Source organism: Wyeomyia smithii, chromosome 1 (assembly GCF_029784165.1).
Source record: "Wyeomyia smithii strain HCP4-BCI-WySm-NY-G18 chromosome 1, ASM2978416v1, whole genome shotgun sequence".
NCBI lineage: Eukaryota > Metazoa > Arthropoda > Insecta > Diptera > Culicidae > Wyeomyia > Wyeomyia smithii.
Window position 1 is genome coordinate 193,614,146 of NC_073694.1, and position 19,371 is coordinate 193,633,516.

The 19,371-nt window shown below is 36.3% G+C and overlaps 2 protein-coding genes across 25 annotated transcripts in view; one reads left to right on the top strand and one right to left on the bottom strand.

The window, feature by feature from the left end:
• Positions 1 to 19,371, bottom strand: part of LOC129718215 (complexin) — a 496,349-nt gene that overhangs the window by 437,826 nt on the left and 39,152 nt on the right. The window lies entirely within an intron of this gene.
• LOC129718213 (O-acyltransferase like protein-like) lies at positions 4,321 to 18,436 on the top strand. 8 transcript variants are annotated; one of them, XM_055668731.1, is made up of 7 exons: positions 4,321 to 4,648; positions 11,865 to 12,174; positions 12,273 to 12,418; positions 12,739 to 12,988; positions 13,054 to 13,727; positions 13,882 to 14,559; positions 14,621 to 18,436. In XM_055668731.1, the coding sequence occupies exons 2-7, from the start codon at positions 12,078 to 12,080 to the stop codon at positions 14,804 to 14,806; spliced, it is 2,031 nt and encodes a 676-aa protein (XP_055524706.1). In that variant the 5' UTR covers positions 4,321 to 4,648; positions 11,865 to 12,077; the 3' UTR covers positions 14,807 to 18,436. The 8 variants fall into 8 exon arrangements, with proteins under 8 accessions (XP_055524706.1, XP_055524709.1, XP_055524708.1 ...); XM_055668734.1 differs by having other exon boundaries at positions 11,977 to 12,174; XM_055668733.1 differs by having other exon boundaries at positions 4,321 to 4,520; positions 11,808 to 12,174.

The window sequence follows — 19,371 nt, forward strand, 5'->3', positions numbered from 1 at the left end:
GAGCCAAAAGCCGAAAAAGCCGTTATTTGCAAAGACAAAAGTGACAAAAAGTAGAAGTTAAATTAGAGCACACATTGAAACAAAAAAAAGATTCAAAATTACGAAAATATCAAAATATGACAAAAAATATGAAAAAGACAACAAAAATAATGACAACAATTTGAATAGACAGTTATACGCAGTGAGAAGTGCTACTACGAATTCAGCTTAGAGTGATGTATTTTAAGTTCAAGTTTATTTTATTTTAAATGCAAAAACGTAAACGAATGCTAGCCACAATTCAATCTTTGATCGTTGATGCTCAAAACATAAAGCTATTAGACAAAAAACGATATCCTTTCTAATCCTTGAAAAAGATTTTATATTAAATCGAAACGTCGGAAATAGAAAATAAATTTTCGTTTTGATAAGCAGATGACTGGAAAGCCGATATACTCAATTTTAATAATGACAAGAATGATGAAAATCAGAAAACAATGAAAGTTAAGGAGGAACGGTAGAGGAACCAAAAATGGCCGCTTTTTACTTCTGCTCTCGCTTCCTATTTTTCCTTCTACTATCTTAACTCTTCTCACTGTTTTTCTACTTTTTACGATGTATGGAAACAGTCGTTTATGTTTCCAGCGCGTGGTATCGACGTGGTATCACTAGTCTTTCAGCTGGATCTAAACTGTTCGAAATTCTAGTTAGCGACGTTATGCTTTACTGTACTAAAAATTACATTTCCACCTCGCAACATGGATTTATGTCGAACCGCTCAGTTGGTACAAACCTACTAGAGTTCACATCAATGTGTATCTCACAAATTGAACAAAAAGCGCAAATTGATGTCATCTACGCCGATCTGAAGGCATATTATTTACATATTATTGCGTAAAATTTCACGACTTGGAGCATCAAATCCGTTCGCCAAATGACTGAGTTCATACCTATATGGAAGGATTCTACCTGTGAAATTTGGTTCTTGTGTTTCGTCGCAATTCACTAACAAATCGAAAGTACCGCAAGGCAGCAACTTGGGGTCTTTACTGTTTTGCACTTTTCTTAAATTATGCTATGCTATTGTAGGAGGTAGTCTCTTCTAAATGTTTTTGTTGACTGGTGTCATAGGAACTGGCTAGTGATTAGCATAGGAAAATGCGAGGTTATGACATTTCACCGTACTTTAAACCCAATTATGTTCAAACATCGCATAAATGAACTTGAGCTAAAAAGAGTTGACCGTGTTTGCGATAGAACGTGTCCAAAAAAGATTCGCCCGATTCGCATTACGTGACCTGCCCTGGCGTGATCTGGAAAGCCTTTCACCGTATCCTGATCGCTGTCGATTACTTGGCCTTGATACACTTGGAAGCTGTAGAAAAATTCAGTAAGCTGTATTTGTCGTCAAAATTTTGAATGGCGAGATCGATTCACCGTCGCTTCTGTTTCAGCTAAACTTCCGTGCTTCGCAACGTACCCTCAGATCAACTGGCCTATTTCAAACTGCATTTCATCGTACATCCTGTGGTTTCTACGAGCCCAGCACCGTCGCAATTAGAAACTTTTTGCGTGTTGAAGATTTATTTGAGTTCAGCGAGTCATCCCGAAAGATTGTGCATAGGTTAAATCAATGAAACATGTTGGACCCTGATTTTTGTTATTAATTAAGACTATTGTCAGATAAATAACCGTAAAATAAACAAATAGACAATACGTTTATTTAAAACCGCATACGATTGAAATTAAACGTGATCTCTTGAACCTTAAAATTAAAAAAAAAAAAAACTGTTGTCACTTTAGACGTTCCTCAAAGATATAATTTTGGGTTCATTTTTCGACATATGCGTACACATCATTCCTTGATCTATGTCAATTCAAGAATGACAGCTCTTGTGAATTGAGATTCCGTTGAGAGATAAAAGATGTAGAAGACAGTCATATTTGCCAAAATGGAACCAAGATTTAACAACTATGTTGTCATTATTTGTTTGAGAACTGAATGTGGGACTAAAACTAGGTTTCGTTTTAAGCCATGAGCCATCCCGGACGAACACATACGATTCGCATAGACTCTCTGGGATTCCTCACATTGGATTCCTGAGCGTCCTTGAAAAGGATGCCTGAATTCTTGAAATAAGAATCGTGAGTGGGAATCCTCCGGATCGTGTTTGCGATTCTTTTCACGATTCCGTCATCGATTAATAGGTATCCTGGGGATGGATTCTTTGCGTGTTAGTAAGGGATGCTTATGTAAGAATAAACATAGAACTGCATCAGTCTTGGATTTATTGTCCCATAGCGCAGAAAAAAAAAAATACTCGCATATCATGAAGGTAATCTGCGTTTCTCTTAATCTAATCTTTTTCTGCAAAATTTGTGTCTCTCTTTGGGAAATCTTTTACTACCTTCACGAACCATCGTTCTGTGTAGCGCATTTCGCGACCATCAAAGCGAGCTCTTGATAGCCGGTATTAACGGCCGGATTTTACTCTCGCTCTCCACCGATCGGTGTTGTGCGGCGCTCGCTTGCTCTCATGCAGAGATCTTTCGAAAGCTGCTGCTGACCACAAGTGGCGCTAGTTAGCAGCCGAAAACGATCAGTCGCCGAGTGGGCACTCGGCCCGCGCCCTGTGCGGTCTTGTTTTTATTTTGACAAAAGCCGCTCCAATCTGTCAATATGTTGTTGATATCACAGATATTTACTCTTGACAAACATTGATTGATTATTACTCTTGAGATTGTAATTATTTTGATCCTTACTGTGATCGTAGACCTACTAAAATCTCATCCCACATCGTCTGCTCACGACCAGTTTATTGGGCAATCTGCTTATATTATAGTTAGGTCAACAAAAGCTGTATTGATATTTGCTTCAATTAAAGTTCGTAAATTATTTGTGATGATTCATGCGAAATCACACTAAAGTTTGAAGTTAAACACAAACTTATGGGTTGATTTTTTTGAATTCCTTTGTAAATGATATAGTCTAGAAAAATTTAGCTCAGTTTTCCGTAAAAGAAAAGCCAAATGACGTACACTGCAACATCAGAGACAATCGAAACGGATCACGATTTGGTAAATCATGGTCCATTCAAATGAGTTGGTTAATGCAGCGTCATGATTATCGTTAGGATCGGGCGCATCTTCAAACCTATTGACCGGTCGAGAGTAAATGATTTTGGTGACGCATTTCTTCTTTCAACGGAACCGACGCTTGCAGCTTGATATTACAAGGGAAGTGTTACTGATTTGTGGGTCACAAGTGTCATTCGTGTAAGTTTAGAAGAAATGGTTCCTATCATTCAAGAGTAACCTAAGCAACAGTTTGCGCAAGAATGACAAACATATTAAAAAAGTCAAAAATGTTTAATACTACCGAAATTTTACGAATGGGATATGAATTATTTTCATTGTATCTCCGACAAAAAAAGCATCATCGCTTGATTTATGTAGCAGTTATCCCATATTGATTGACGCATTCGACGCGCGTGATTTGAGGTTCGTTGTGGATCAAACTGACTAGGAAGCTCATTTTCCCAGCATCCAAAAGCGCCCTGCCTGATAACTGTAGTGACTTGCAGAAAGCTGGAATGGAAAATTACGAAATCGGGTGGATAGAATACCTTCAAAAGTAATTAAAAACATAACTAATAGGGTTTGTGCCTGGGATAGCTGAAAATTAAAAAAAGCCGTTTAAGAATACCGCACAGTGCGTGTGAGCAACAAAACAATAAAAACATATACGCAGTTTCCCTAAAATACGTCGTAGATATTTTTTTGTTTCATATGACGACATCTCACCGTGTTTAGGTTCGGTTTAACAGCACACTAATTGAAACTGTGAAAAAAAATCTCTCCATCAGTTACACGAGTTGGTAACAAGTTCACACCCACTCGCCAAATGACTTTTTTCGTGCAAACAGTACCTAGTACATGTATGACCATAGAATTCCCCTACGGTATTGGCATGAACATATGGACAATGTGCTAATCATGTGTACACTTTGAAGTTACCAGTTTTGTGACTTTTCCAGCTGGTTTCTGACGGATGTTGTATTGCGGAATATACGGTGACTTCCCCCGGCGCGATGCGATAGAAGCGAACGCATGAATAATGATTTCGTCACACGCGTCACAAAGCAAGACCCAAAAAAATATGTTCAATGTCCAGTATAAAGAGCGACTGCCACCACCGCCTCGCTGCAAAGTGCAAACCCCATCTCCCATTTCCATCACCTTTCGCTTTCGTTCAATTCTAGTCTCCGTCCAACAATCGCGAACTCGTATTTTATTCCTTCCAGTAGTCTCATACGTACGCTAGTGTACTGGACACTTCTGGTTGCTGCGGTCACACCGATCACACCTATCGATCGGTCGAACGGTGGAGGATATCACAAGATTTTACCATCATAGGTTTACAGTCTAGTTCGGATCGCCGGTACGAATGGATGCGTTTGCAGTTGCGTGACCAATTATTTGAAACGCGTCGATCCTCGATCTGACCGTGATCCATTGGAAATTTGCATATGCGTAACGTCGTAAGTTGGCGAAAAACCGTCGATGTTGTGAAAAATCAGTGAAGAAGTGCAAATTTTCATTCAACTTTAAAATATTGGACAGCAGTTTATCATCGCAGACTCTCCTCCTAATTTCTATTCATCGAAAGGTTAATAGCAAGAAAGTTATCTAATGACGGTAGCGTCTCTTGTGAAAGTGAATTATGATGTGAAACTCAGTCCCACGCCAAAGACTGCGAATTGATTAGGAAAGAAGCAGTTTGCTAATTGTGTTATCCGTTCGGACTGGTCAATGCTTTCGTTCCGTCAGGCGACGAACCTGAGATATAATAGAATTGCCGTTGGTGTGGTGGCACGAAGAAATGAATAATTCTTACGGGATGAAATGCTGATTTGTGTTTCGGTGTACAACTATACTACAGTGCGGGTTGGGTCACGAATCAATATCCCTGACGAGATTCTTTTCAAAAATGTCATATCACTTGCCGAGAAGAGCAAACAATAATTGTGTTACACAAACAGCGAAAAAGGTGGAACCCGCGGTGGTGCAATATGATGTTTTGTTTTGTTTTGTGTACTGTTGCTAAGTAGATTCGCGAAAAGCAGAAGAAGTTGGGTAATAAAACTACCTAACTGTTCAAAGATTCCGGGTTAAATATCTGTTCGAAGAATAACACAATGGGTTTTGTGAGAAACAAATATCAGTTGAGTGGAATGCGAAAATTATAAAAACCTAATTAACTAAATATTTGTCATCAGTATCGAGACGGTTGATGACCGCCGAATATATTACCATTTTGATTTCAATCGGACAATGTTATTCAATCAAATTACGAAAGTGGAAAAGTTACATAATTTTGAAACGGTTTTCGAAGATTCAAAACGGCTATTGATACTATCAGAGTTGGGAGGAAATCCCAAGTATAGTCTATGTTTCGAAATCTGCGGTTTAATTTGGATTGTGGATTGTGGTGAAACTAGATAAAAACAACACACGACATGAAATAGCGATACGAGTTGTATCTCCAGGATCTTGGAAATTTTAAAAAAGAGAAGTTTATTTCCAACAACTGAGAGTTTTTTATTTTTATAAAGTTTTTACTCTTGCTACTCTTTTTACTCTTTACTCTGTTATCTTTTTGCTATCTTTACTTTTTTCACATATTCTTTGTACTCCTCTTCAACTTAACTCTCTTGTTTCATTCCTTTTACTATTTGTTTTCCTTTCGCACTTTTTATTGTTCAGTTTAATATTTAACTCTTTTTATTCTTCTACATTTTTACACCTTTGTTTTTTTCTCGTTTGATTTTTTTTCCTCTTTTGGCTAAGACTTTTTACTCTTTACTTTTCCACTATTTTCACTTTCTGCTCTCTACTTCTTCTATACTTAACTCTTTTTTTTCTCTTGACTTTAAATTTGAATTTGAATATATTTTTTTATTTTTATTATTTTCAGTATCATCTGTTGATGTTCTTTACTTTGTTCGATCTTATTGTTTTTTTTTTCGAACTCTTTCACACTCTTTTTTATCTTTTTATTTTTGTTTCTCTCTGTTACTTCTTGACTCTGTGGTATTTTAATGTCTATAATTTTATGATTTTTTTCCTATTTCTACCCTTCTTTCGTTACGCACTCTATTATTTTTTTCTCTTCTTGATCTTGCTACTCTTTTTACTCTTAACTGTTACTTTTTTACTATCCTCACTTTTTTGTACCTCTTACACTTTTAACACTCTCTTCTTTTACTTTTTATTTTCAACTAATTCTATATTTAACTCTCTTTGTTTTCTCGGCTCTTTTTATTATTTTTTTTCCTTGCACACTTTTTATTGTTAAGTTCAATTTTTAACTCTATTTGTTTTTTTACTCCTGCTAGTTTCCTACATTTTTACACTGCTATTTTTTTCTCTTTTGATTTTTTTCCTTTTTATGGCTCGTTTTACTCTTTTGATAATTTTACCCTAACCCTTTGTTAACTTGTTACTGTTTTGACTACCTTTCTTCTTGTGACTCTCAAGATTTATTCTTTCTTTGACCTTCTTGCTTTTTTATCTGTTGAAGATCCTCGCTCTTTTTCATCTTTTACTCTATTTACTCTTTTTATATCTTTTAACTCTTTTTGCTTATTTGACTCTCGTTATTCTTTCATTCTTTGTTTAATTGCTTCTATCTTTTTGTGTTTTCAGTAGCTTTGTATATATAACTTCATGACTCTTCTTATTATTTCTACCATTTAAACGTTCCCTACCATTTCTTTTTTATCTACTTTGTTTGCTAGTGCTACTCTTTCAACTTTTTACTGTAATTAATCTTTACTTTTTTTTACTCCTTTCAGTTTTAACTTAACTTTTTGAATTTTTTCCTCTCTGCTTCTTCTATATTTTACTCTCTTTTTCTCTTGATTTTTTCTACCCTAATCCCCAAGACAGTTTGTTATTCTGTTTATTTTGTATTCTCTTTGCTTTTCAATTTTTGGTTACCCTAAATTTTTTTTGTTCGTTTTGCTCTTTTAATTTTCATTTATTTTTTTTTTTGATTTTTCTCTCATCTTTCTGATTTATTTTCTTTCTTGATTTTGATTGGTAAATTTCAAAGTTCGGATTCATCTATACGTGTTGCTTTTTTCAGTTGTTTTGACTATTTTTCTATTCTTCGGCTGTTAAGATTTATTGTGCTCGTTAATCGTTTTACTCTTTCAACCGATGAAGTTTTTTATTTTTTTCCTATCTTTCTACTCTTTTCATACTTTTTTTTACTCTGCCTTTTCTTTTTCTCTTTGATTCGCTTTACCTTTTTGATTCTTCAGTATCCTTATTATATGCTCTCTATTATTTCTAACTCTCTAACATTTCTAACTATTTGTATGTTATCTACTCCATTTGTACTTCCTATTTTACGCCTTTTTTTTCATTATATTCTCTAATCTTAACTTTCATTGTTTTCACTTTCTACGTCTTGTATCTTCAACTCTTTTCTTTCTCTTGGCTCTTTTTACTCTTTTTGCATCTTTTACATTGTTAATTTCTAACCTTTTCTACTTTCTCTACTATTTTTGCTCTTGTGACCCTACAACTTGTTTGCTCTTTTAACTGTTTTGATTTATTTTACTTTTGTGGGTTTTATACATTTTTTTCATTCTTTTAATATTTTAATTTATTTATCTTTTAATTTTTTACTTTACGATATTTTGCACCCCTTCGGAAAATTTCAAGTTTGAATTCTCTCATGCTTGTTTTCTTCTGCAGTTTGGACCATTTTTTTAGATGTTTTCGTATTCTTTTATCTTCTTACTCTTTTCCTGACGTTGTTTACTCTTCAATTTTGTTTTTAATTTTTTGACTTTTTAAATCTCTTTTTCTGTTTGATCCTTACGGCTTTTTTTACTATTTTAACCCTTCTGAGAAACGTTACTCTTTTTATTTTTGTCATTATTTTTGCTCAATACTGTTTTTACTCTTTACCTTTACTTTTGACTGGCTATATTTTTTTACTTTTTTGTTCACTCCTTATACATTTAATTTTTTATTTTCCCACTTTAAACTCATTATTTCGTTCACATCAACCTTTTTTTTTTACTTTGGCACTTTATAATTTATAACTTTTTTTTGTTTTAGCACTTTATATTATTTTACTTTTTCTTTTTCTTTTGTCACTTTATATTTCTATTTCTTTTACGCTTTCTATTGTTTTGTTTAATTTTTACTCTTCTTGCTCTTTCACTCTTTTTGCCCTTGCTAGCCCTTTACTTTTTTACTCTTTTGATTTAGTTTCCTCTGATTTTTTGCTTCTGTGGCTCCTCTGCGGCTCTTTTGCAGTTTTCACTGTTTTAGTGTTTAGATTTTCCTGTTTTTGATTATTTGTTATTTTTTGCCCATTTTACTCCTGGGATATATTTGGGAATCAGGGCTCTTTTTATAATTGTTACTTTTTTCTGATATTTTGACTATGCTTTTTTTTCTTTTTAAACTCTTAAGATTTTTTGTGCTGTTTAACATTGACTCTTTTATTTATTGACACTTTTTACTCTTTTTTAATTTTTTTTTCTTTTTACATTTTTCATCTCTGGAGTTATTTCACTTCCGTTAACCTTTTATCAATTACATTCCTGTTTACCATTGACTTGTTCGGATCTCTGTACCCTTTGAATGTTTCTTGCTCTTTGTTTTTTTTCTACTATTTATGCTCCTGCTACTTTTTTCCTTTTAACTCCGTTTATTTTTTTCTATATTTAGTTTTTTCACTCTATTCTCTGCTTTTATAACTTTTTATTCTCTACTTCTTTTTTCTTTCAGTTATATCTTCTCTTTTATTCCTTTCACATTTTTTATTATTTAGTTTCATTTTTACTCTCTTTTTTTACTTTCTGTTCTGTTGCTTCCCTTCTACATTTTAACTCATTTGTTTTATTCGTTTTGATTTGTTCACTTTTGTTGTCTCGTTTCGCTCCTTTGATAATTATTGAAGTCCGGATTCGTTCAACAATTTATGCTTTTTGAACTCTTTAATGTTCTTAGTCTGTTATATATTGATATATTTTACTCCTCTTGATTTTTTTCAGTCTTCTCAATCTTTTAACTTTCCTTACTCTCGTTACTCATTTTCTTTTTGATTTGAGAGTAAATTCTTCAGTATCTTCATATCTATAATTTTGTGACATTTTTACTATTTCTAACCTTCTAACGTTTATTACTACAATAAAGTCTTTTTTTACACGGTTTTATTTTACACGGTTCTTTTTACGACGATTTTCCAAAAAACGCTATTTTTTACGTCGTTTTCTCAAATAAGGCGGTTTTATTTTACACGGTTTTTTCGTCTTCGCGTAAAATTGTTACAGTAAGCAACAGTAACGCTAACAGACTGTAGTAGGCTGTTTTTTACACAGTTTCATTTTTACACGGTTTTATTCTACCTGTTTTTTTACGAGGTTTTTTTTTTGCACAGTACGTAGAATCGTGTAAAAAAGAACTTTACTGTACTTTTATTTTTTCTACTTTGTTTGCTCTTGTAACTTTTTTGAATCTCTACTCTGTTTGCTTTTAAACGTCTCTACTATTTCTACTCTTCTTTTGCTTGTTACACTTTACCTCTTCACTTTTTTCAGTCTTTTCATGTTTTATCTCTATTTTTTATATCTACTCTTTTCAACTTTTGTCTCTCTTTACTTTTTCTATCCCTTTGAAATTTTAATTGATTTGTTTTATTTTATACTCTTTTTGCTTATTTTACTCCTGCCACTTTTTAAATTATTAATTTTACACTCTTCATATTTTTGATGTTCTATTCTTTTTTGACTTTTTCTACTCGTTTGATAATTTTTACAATTTCACAAAACTCTTTTTACTTGTGGTACTTTTTGACGGTTTTTCCTTCCTTTTTTTCTCTTTTGACTTCTGAAATTACTTGTACTCTTTAATCATTTTGCTATAAAATCAGTATGTCCGGTTCAAGTTCTCCACTGATTTTGATCTATTTAGTTTTTTTATTCTTTTTACTTTCCACGCGTTCTACTGTTAATATCATTTCATTATTCATATTATTTGCCAAGAAACTGGAGAATAAACCAAGTTCTTTGATATTGAGTTAACAGATTATACCAAGAAACCTGCCTTTTAAAAAAAAAATAATATAGTTTGAAAAATCAAGACTGACAGACAGGTTACAGTTCAGCTAAATTGGAATTGAATTTAGTATAGGGGTACTGGGGGTAAGCCCGGCACTGAGGGTAAGACCGTCACCCCCAGGATTTTACTAGAAAACGCTAATTATCTGTGTTTTGGAATATGTGAAGTGTTGGTATTAGATATTTTAGACATTTTAAGACACATCGAAGCCACCGTGAAACGTCAAACGTCAAAATAACAGACAAAACATACGCTACTGCAGCTGATGCGTAAACGGATGTAATTTTTCGTGAGTGGAACATAAGCTTTTATTCATTTGAAAAGACTAAAATAATTTTTCGTTGCTCTACAATTTATTGCCTGTATAGTTAGCAATCACAGGAATTCGATCTGAGGTAAATTGAAGCGATAATTTTGTAGAAATACTCTTTAAAAAAATGTGTGCTGTCGGGGTAACACCGTCACCCAGTGAGTGGGGTAAGCCCGACATGGTCTGAGGCTAGTTGGATGTTACTGACACATATTTCTCATCTATTACCGATGTCTTGCTGATAAATAAATTAATTAATCGACTTAGAACCATACACTCAAGCTCTTCTGAGATTTATGAATGATTACAAGGGTTATTAGAGGTGCCAAATGTACTGAATCATGTCACAAAACTGACGAATTTCCCGGTGGTATTTGAAAATGCTCCGGTGTGGTCAATGTGATCCTGGCTTCAATGAAACTAGTCAATAATATGATTTAAAGTGCCACATGATAGGCTTGTCGAGTATCAAATTCTTTCATTGTTTGTACATAATGTAAAACGGAACTTGTTCCGGCAATCTGCCCAGAACCAGCTAACCGACAACAACCAAATTCAATAGTAACATACAGAAATTTAAGATCTCTCATCGGCGGTTTCCGAATTCAAATTGGTTCAGTTAGTTCGAGTTAATTCATGAACAAACTTAGGTGCCGGTGTTACCCCCAAGGGGTGCCGGTTTCACCCGCACTGATTGCTAAACGTCGTTTTTATCTTAGATACAAAACTTCACTATTCCTTGTAAAATAACAGTTTGAAAGTACTGAAAACCTTCATATCTTGTAGAAAACATTCTGGGTAATGATTCTGTGAAAGATATATAACAATATTCGCCATCAAGTGCTACTACAGAATCATTTTCCTTAGGGGGCCGGGTTTACCCCCAGTACCCCTAACACAAGTTAACTAAATAATTTTAATTGTGGAAATTCATTACCGAATATCCCAAACGAAGACAATTCCAATTGTTATTCTAACTATATACTCAGAAGTAAAGTTGTTGATGTTGATTTTTATCACATTCAGAGGAGAGGAGGTAAAAAGTTGAAAAGATGCGACCTTTATAGCCCGCTGGTCAAGCTGATTTTTATAGGGGGCAGTCTTTAATAAGCTTGCGGGACAGGAAATATTACTTTCAATTTTTACAGCTTCAGATAACAAAAATAAAAAAACAGAGGAGATTACAAAAAACCTAATTTAATCAGCAAAACAATGTTGACACCAAATTACTGTGAGAGATAGCATTTTACAAAACCTCTCGTGCTAGTTAACCAACAACTTAAAATTCCCAACCACATTAATCAGCGCGGAACCAGATTGTTTACCTCTTACTAACCAGTTGTATCTCTCGTGCCACTTAATCCGGCGCCAGGTCGTCTGGTGTGTCCACTTTTCATTGTTTTTCTTTTCTTCCACTCTCTGCGCCCAGAATTATTCAACTCATCAAAAAGCGTGTTCGAATCTAAGCTCGCATCGAACACCAACCAAACGTTTAGTTGGTCATCAATACAAGCGTCACTGTGTTTTTATGGTATTTTTAGTACGCCCATTTATTGAGCAAAGCCCACGTGTACCCTGCGTGTGAATTTCAGTGTAAATTTGTTGTTGAGGTTGAGACTGTTCCACTTCAAAGCCGCCGGTGATGGCTGGCCCCCGATTAGTGGCACTGTTTCAGTTTGTGCCGCTCGTTGTCAGCTGTCAGTTCGCGCTTGCCGCTAGTGTGAACGAATTCGTGCCCTGTAAGTGATTTCGATCGTATCTTTCACTCTACTGGATAGTTATATTGATATTGTTTCCTGTTTGATGTGATTTGTCTTTTTCGATACGCTAACACCAGTGGCGGACTACGTTAAGCTGCCGAAGCTATTTGTGTACGACGACTTTGGTGACTGCAGAGACGCGAACCCGGACGGCTTCGTGTACTGTGTGGTGCATGCTCGGATTTTGCCCAACACGTCATCGGAACTGTGGCTGAATATTAGTGTAAGTATTGCCTAGACTGTTAGCGATATATTGTAACTCTTTGCTCACACCCCGTTACTTTGCGTTACAAATTGTGATATATCATTCACGGTCCGACGATCGGAGCCAAGGTTCAACATTAATTTAATTGTCTGTGGTGCCTTTTGGGGGTCAAAACCGCGCCAATATTGAATTAGCAAAATGAAGGTTATGTTTCTTCAAATTAGGAATTGAATGGGTAATTTGAATCACGGTGCTAATAGTTTGTGCTATTTTTATTTTGGTCATAATATTTCGTCCCTCTTTCAGTCAAAACTAAAAACTAATCCGTTTCGTTACAGCACATTTCCGATGACTTCCAGCATTTCGACCATGCCCGGCTGGAGCGAGGTGTTTGTATCGAAAGTTGCGAAACAACACTGCAAGCAGCCGGCACTCTCGCCGGGTACGACTGGAGCCCGAACCGAACCCACGCTAGTATTGCAAGATCCTGCATTAGTGCCCAAATTCAAAGCCAGTACGGTTTACAAATCGAATCCGATGTAAACATCTATCACTGCTACACCGATAGTGATATGCATCCAACACTAGGTTGGGCCAACTTTCGCCGAATATTTGATCAATATAATCTTTTTCAATCAATAATTTGTTTACAGGAATTCTGGAAGCCCTGTTCTACCTCTTGCTGTTTTTACTGGCGACTCTCGTTTTGTCATCAACTGCGTATGACATGCGCGAATTCAAACGGCAAGGTTATCCAGTTTCGTATTACCTGCGGCAACTGGAAAGCAAACGAGACCGACTGTGGGTGGCATTTTCCATTCCTCGGAATCTTCACCGGCTGAAAGATACGGTAGGTGGCAGCATTCGGCAAGATTTACAATTCTTGGAAGCCTTTCGTTGTATCGTAATGCTGCGGGTCATTATACTGCACGTTATTCTGGCTCACATCAAGCTGCCACAAACGAACACCTTTTTCATCGAGGGCATTCAGCATCGTCCCGAAACCATCGTTTACATAGCGGAGTTTCAAAATTACGTGCAAACTTTTCTGTCCATATCGGGAATGCTGATGACTGTCAACTTTTTGGAGCACATCCGGAAAAATCCGGATTTTGACCTCACGCACGCCTGGAAGAAGATCCGCAGTCGGCTGTACCGGATCGTACCGGCGTACGCGTTTGTGATCTTTTTGCAGTGTGCTCTCATGAAGCGAATGATCGATGGTCCGCTCGGGCAGCACTTTATCGGGGAATCCCAAGACAACTGTCGTCGCTGGTGGTGGGCGAATTTGCTTTTCATTAACAACTACATTCAAACGGAGGAACCGGTGAGTAGGTGGGAGCAATTGGCACTGAAATCAGGCCAGCAACAAGGACTTTGACTTTTTATCAATTAAGCCTGATTACAGTGAGAATTTATCATATTAAAGAGCAGGGTTGGACGATCAGAAAAAAAAAACTAAAACTCTCTCCCGCTTCCAGTGCTTGATTCAATCGTGGTACCTGGCGGTAGATATGCAGCTCTTCATCTACGGTGTGACGGCCATGATGCTGATCTGGCGATGGCCCCATCTGAAGGAGCACATTTTCCGGAGTGCCTTTGTGTGTGCCCTCGTGCTTCCCACCGTTGCGTCCTACGTGTTCCAGGTGACTCCAGTTATGACGGCGCACCTCAAGAACGCACACCACTACAGCCGGAAGCACGACTACCAGTATGACATCTACTTCCCGTTCCATCAGAACATTGGTGTTTACTCGTTCGGAATGCTGGCCGGTTTCGTGTATCATCACTATCGAGATTCAAGGAAAGCTCTGCTCAACTCCACGATGTTCAGGGTGATTTTCCACGCAGCTCTGATTCTTGTTATTCTAAGCCTATCAACCGTGTACTGGGTGCTGGTTTACCGGAACCACATTGCACCGATTCTGCAGGCAATTTATTCTACATTTTTCAAACAATCGTGGGGCATTTTGACGACATTGATTCAGCTCGCGTTGGCGCTGTTTTCGGTCAACTCACCGATCAAGAGAGCCTTTAGCCATCCGGTTTTCGGCGTTGCCGGAAAGTTATCCTACAGCATCTATCTGATTCACTTCACGGTGATCGAGTTAGTGTACGGCGGGGTCATGGGACCTGTGTTTTCCAACGAACGCGTGGTGGTGAGTAGCAATGCAAATTGTTTCGACACATATATCATGGGTTTTTCCGCCTCTTCAACAGGTGACTTACTTGGCACAGGTGTTGTTGTGGACGCTTGTGATCGGACTGGGACTGACGGTGCTAATCGAGCTTCCTGCGGCAGCAGCTCTGAAGGAACTTTTGGAGCAAGAGAATGCAGACAAAGCTGAAGTGCAGGAAATACAGCTTCCGCCTGTGATGAATCCACCGAAACCAGTTGAATCATGAGCTTTAATCCTCAAGGTTCGCTGATAAATCCATGACAGAATGTTGCGTCCGCAACTTGAGGCACGGTTGTGAGTAGTTTTATGAGTTTTTACGAGTGTAATTTATTTAGGCGTAATGAGACAAGTTTCGCGAATCAGGAAACGTTTTTGAGCCAATTCTTCCGAACAGCACTGAAGAAAAGTGAATGCACTGAAATGCGTGATATTACCTTGATATTACTGACGATAAGTGAATGCACTGCGTACCGTCATTGCTGTCTTTTTTCGATGCACTGCGACTGCGGAGAGTTCACGAAAGCACTGTAAAAGGAACAAAAGCATTATTCCCGGAAAGAAGGGGATCTTTGAAGGTCGCGCTTGATTTGGTGTACGCTTCAGAGTAAAGTTGTGTATCGTTACATTTAATCTACAGCGTGGAGCACGATCGAAAACAAAACATGAATTGGACGTTTGCACTCTTACAGGTAATCTGGAAATAGGGTGGTCGGTATTACCGACTTTTCGAAAAACCGGTATTTCGGTATTCATAAAAATAAAAACCGGTAAAACCGGTAAAAAACCGGTATTTTCATTTCTATCGGATTAATACAAACCAGGGATGACTCGTGGTCTTTAAACCTACTTTTTACGTTCTTAAAATCATAGTTCGGGGTACTATTTAAAAATTAAACTGAAAAATTATTAAAGATATGGGGTGTCGAACGTCTTCGGTAGTGGTTTTCTGCCGCAGTCTTATGCAAAAACTTGCCGAAGTAAGCCACACTGTCGAAAACGTTACCTACATAAATTTGGATTTGAAATTTATTTTTTGCTTAGCGTCTCAGGATGCATCTATGTATGGACGTGTCGCTGCATGATTATGATTTTGCATTTATGAGTACCTCTGCTTCATTACGATCCAGATTTTTTTCTAAGATTAGGACCTCTGCGACCATTATTTTGATCTCTTGTGGTATACGATCCAGATACAACACTGGATAACAGTGTTTGAAAAACTCCAATGAATGAATCTAGTGATATGATTACGAAGAACATAATTTCGAAACTAATGTAATAACGAAAAAAAACATGCAGATTTTTATTTAAATTTTCTTTCACATCGCAAAACTTAGTTACAAATTAGTGAACAACATTAAATTTCGTAGAAAAACAATATTTGAAACTGTTGAGAAGAGTATATGAATGAAATAAAAAAAAAGAAATCACGATCAAACCAGAATTTACTTTTTACCAATCCGAATGAATCGAAGGTAAATACTTCTTTATTCTGTTCGATGCTCTTTAAACAATTCGTCCAAATTATTTATTATTATTATTATTATTATTTTATTAAATTTAGCTTCTAATGAAGAATGAACAAGTTTGTAACTGAAATAGAAATAAATATTTGAAATGAGAGGTTGATAAAAAATATAGAAAAATATACAAAATTATAGTAAAAGCAGAAACTTGTATACGAGTGAGGCCGGGTACATTCAGCTAGTTGCTAGTAAAAGCCCGCTGCGGTACGGGCGACGAAGCTTTGACCATGTTACAGCTATTTAAATTTCACTTTTTCAAGGAGCAGTTATATTTAGGATAAAATCTTTATTGGTTGATTATTTCATCCTGTAAACACTTTGTCTCAACAAAAAATAAATTCCTAATCCAAATTTATATTTATTTATAATTTTTTTAGTTTTACTTTTAAATAGCACAAAATGAATAATGACTTGCGTTTTTTCGATGACATGATTGTAATTACTGCCTCATAAATTGTAGTTAAACTGGTAGGTTTTGAACCAACCCACGCGTTGCCTCTGTGAGTATGAGTGTGTGTAGAGATAAGCTGTTCTACTTAAAAAATAAATGCTTTATTGATATGAAGTTTTTTGACATATTATCGATACACACAAACACATTGTCTGAATCCGAGCAGAACAAACAAAAAGATAACAAAAATTGGTAAATAGGTGAGGGTAAATTAATTTATAATGTTGCTTCTGTCTAAATGTATTTATTATACAGGGTGTTAGGGAGCTCACTTAAAATCCTTCAAGGGGCGATAGAGGACCATGTTTGATGAAAAAAATCCTTCTACTCATATGGTCAAAAGTCAACTACTGCAGAGTCATTCACTAATTTCAATTTTTGGTTATGTTTGCCTTAAACGAGCAGAAAATTGTGAATTCTACCACACTAAACGAAGGCGCGGCTGATTGCTTTTAAAGTGAAATATTATCTAAACTAAAAGAATTAGGTGCTTGGTGTCAGAGTGCAACTAGTAGAGTAGGCTGTATAATTTGGTTAACAACAAACTCCATGTTTATCACACATTTCAGAGAGAAAATTGCTGTTAAGTTCTCAAAAACATTTGATTTCATATTTGTTCCTTTCTAAAGGCTTCTTGTTTTTCCTAATTCGACATTTTTGAGATACTATTGATTACGAAATTTTCTCAGCTTTTCAAGGAAACCAACAGAATTGAGCTAGCTATCATACTTCTTGTGATAGACCTCGTTAAAGGTAAACATAACCGAAAACTAGAAGAAGAGAATAACTCTGCAGTAGTTAAATTTTGACCATATGCGCAGAATTTTTTTCATCAAACAGGGTCCTCTATCCCTTAAAGGATTTGATTAAAAGTGAGCTACCTTACACCCTGTATACATCGTCATGTGATTTGTAACGACTACCTAAGTGAGAAGCATTCATTAGCCTAACAAAGATTTATGAATATTGTGGGAAGTTTTTTTTTCCATTTCAAGGAAAATACCGAAAATACCGGTTTTTTCGTCTCTCCAATACCGGAATTTCGGTATTAAAAAAAATATCGGTTTTACTGGTTTTACCGGTTTTGTTTTACCGGTAAACCACCCTATCTGGAATTGAAACGGCCTTGGCAATGTCGGTACCCTAACCGTACCGTGAAAGTAAAATAGGCTTATTTCTGGGATTCCTTCAACTGTGCTTGAAGGAGCGAATAGCAGTATTTTCAGTCAAAATAAATTTTAATCGAGTTCTTTGATTTGAACAAAACTGAGTATTTTCTAAGGGTGAAGAAATTTTTTAGACTTTTAGAAGGACGCATTTTAGTATGTAATTTATTTTAATCGTTATAGATCACAGCCCTTTTTAGTAAAAAAAACTGTCGAGTTACAGGGAACTCACCAGCTTTGTAATAATTGAAAATAACCGAATAATAACTACGCTACGATAAACCTATCTTGTCGGAAAGAGTGGGCATATTTCTCAAAATCCTTCTTAGGGTAATTGGCACACGCATCTTTTTAAAACATCTCCATTGTAGAAAAATATTCATAAATCACGCAAAATTTTACACCAGGTTTTTTAAGTATAAATTTTATCTTACTTGAGAAGCAGACTTGTATCGATTGTTAGAGAGATCACATACCTGAAAAATAAACAAATGAAAAGAAAAAAATTATTGCGATATAATGTTCATATCTGAATACTTTAATCAAACGACTAGTTGCCATGCGTGAGATTGTAGATTATTGATATAAAGATTTAAACATTGGTTAGATATGTAATGTTAAATGTATAATAAACGCTTGCCCTGAATAAATAGTGGTTTAGTTTCAACTATAGACAGTAAGAAACAGCAAATAAAACACATCACACACTGAAATTTTGCCTTGTCTTTTGCCTTACTGTTGGTCTAGTATCACCTCAATAAGACTGGAGTTTTTTGTGCAACATACCGGATCTGGATGATTTACGACATTTCAACTTACAAACGTGTTCTGAAATGGCGAACTAGAAATTTCTCATTTGGAAAAACAAGGCATGTTCAGTGCAACTTAAAAAAAAATATTTCCGTTTAGTGGAACGTTCCCGGCCTTACTCACTGAAAAAATGAACTTTTTTCGGATGGTGGTAAAAAATATTAAGACAGATAATTGAGTTTGATGAATTTCCTATGGAAGGCAAAAAAAAATTCTACGCCCTTACGAGCGGCATGTTTTTAAGTTCCATATTCGTTTTATTTATCAGTTCATCCTTTCGCGACAAAATTTGTGGAGTTGATCTTGCGCTTCAGATTTGCCCAGAAATCCTCGATGAGATGCAACTTGGGAACGTTGGGCAGGTTCGCCAACCTGGGAACCACATCGTTATTCAACCGTTCCATCTCCTCCAACGATCGCTTCGAGTAATGGACCGATGTCAGATCCGGCCAAAACACCGTGTCTTCGGCTTTGTGGTATTTCTTAATGAACGACGCAACTTCCAGCAGGCACTTCGTACTAACAATTTTTCCGTTCACGGCCAGTGCAAAAGCGGAGGCTTTGACACCCCATCTCACTGAGTGTTAGACGTAGCAGAACCTTCTTGGGCAACTTGGTGTGTAAAATAAACTTCACCTCGGTAGTCACTTCCTTCGTGGTGGAAGTAGAATACGAAGTGCCCTGCCAGTCGTTACCATTCAAAGTGAGACAAGTCTAGTTGTCCAATACCACGGCCACGTCGCGGGAAAATCGACTGGCCAAACTTATTAAGACGCTGCCGCTGCAGCTCCGAGACCGTCTAGAACCGGGCTTCCTTTCGATGCTCTAATTGTTGTCT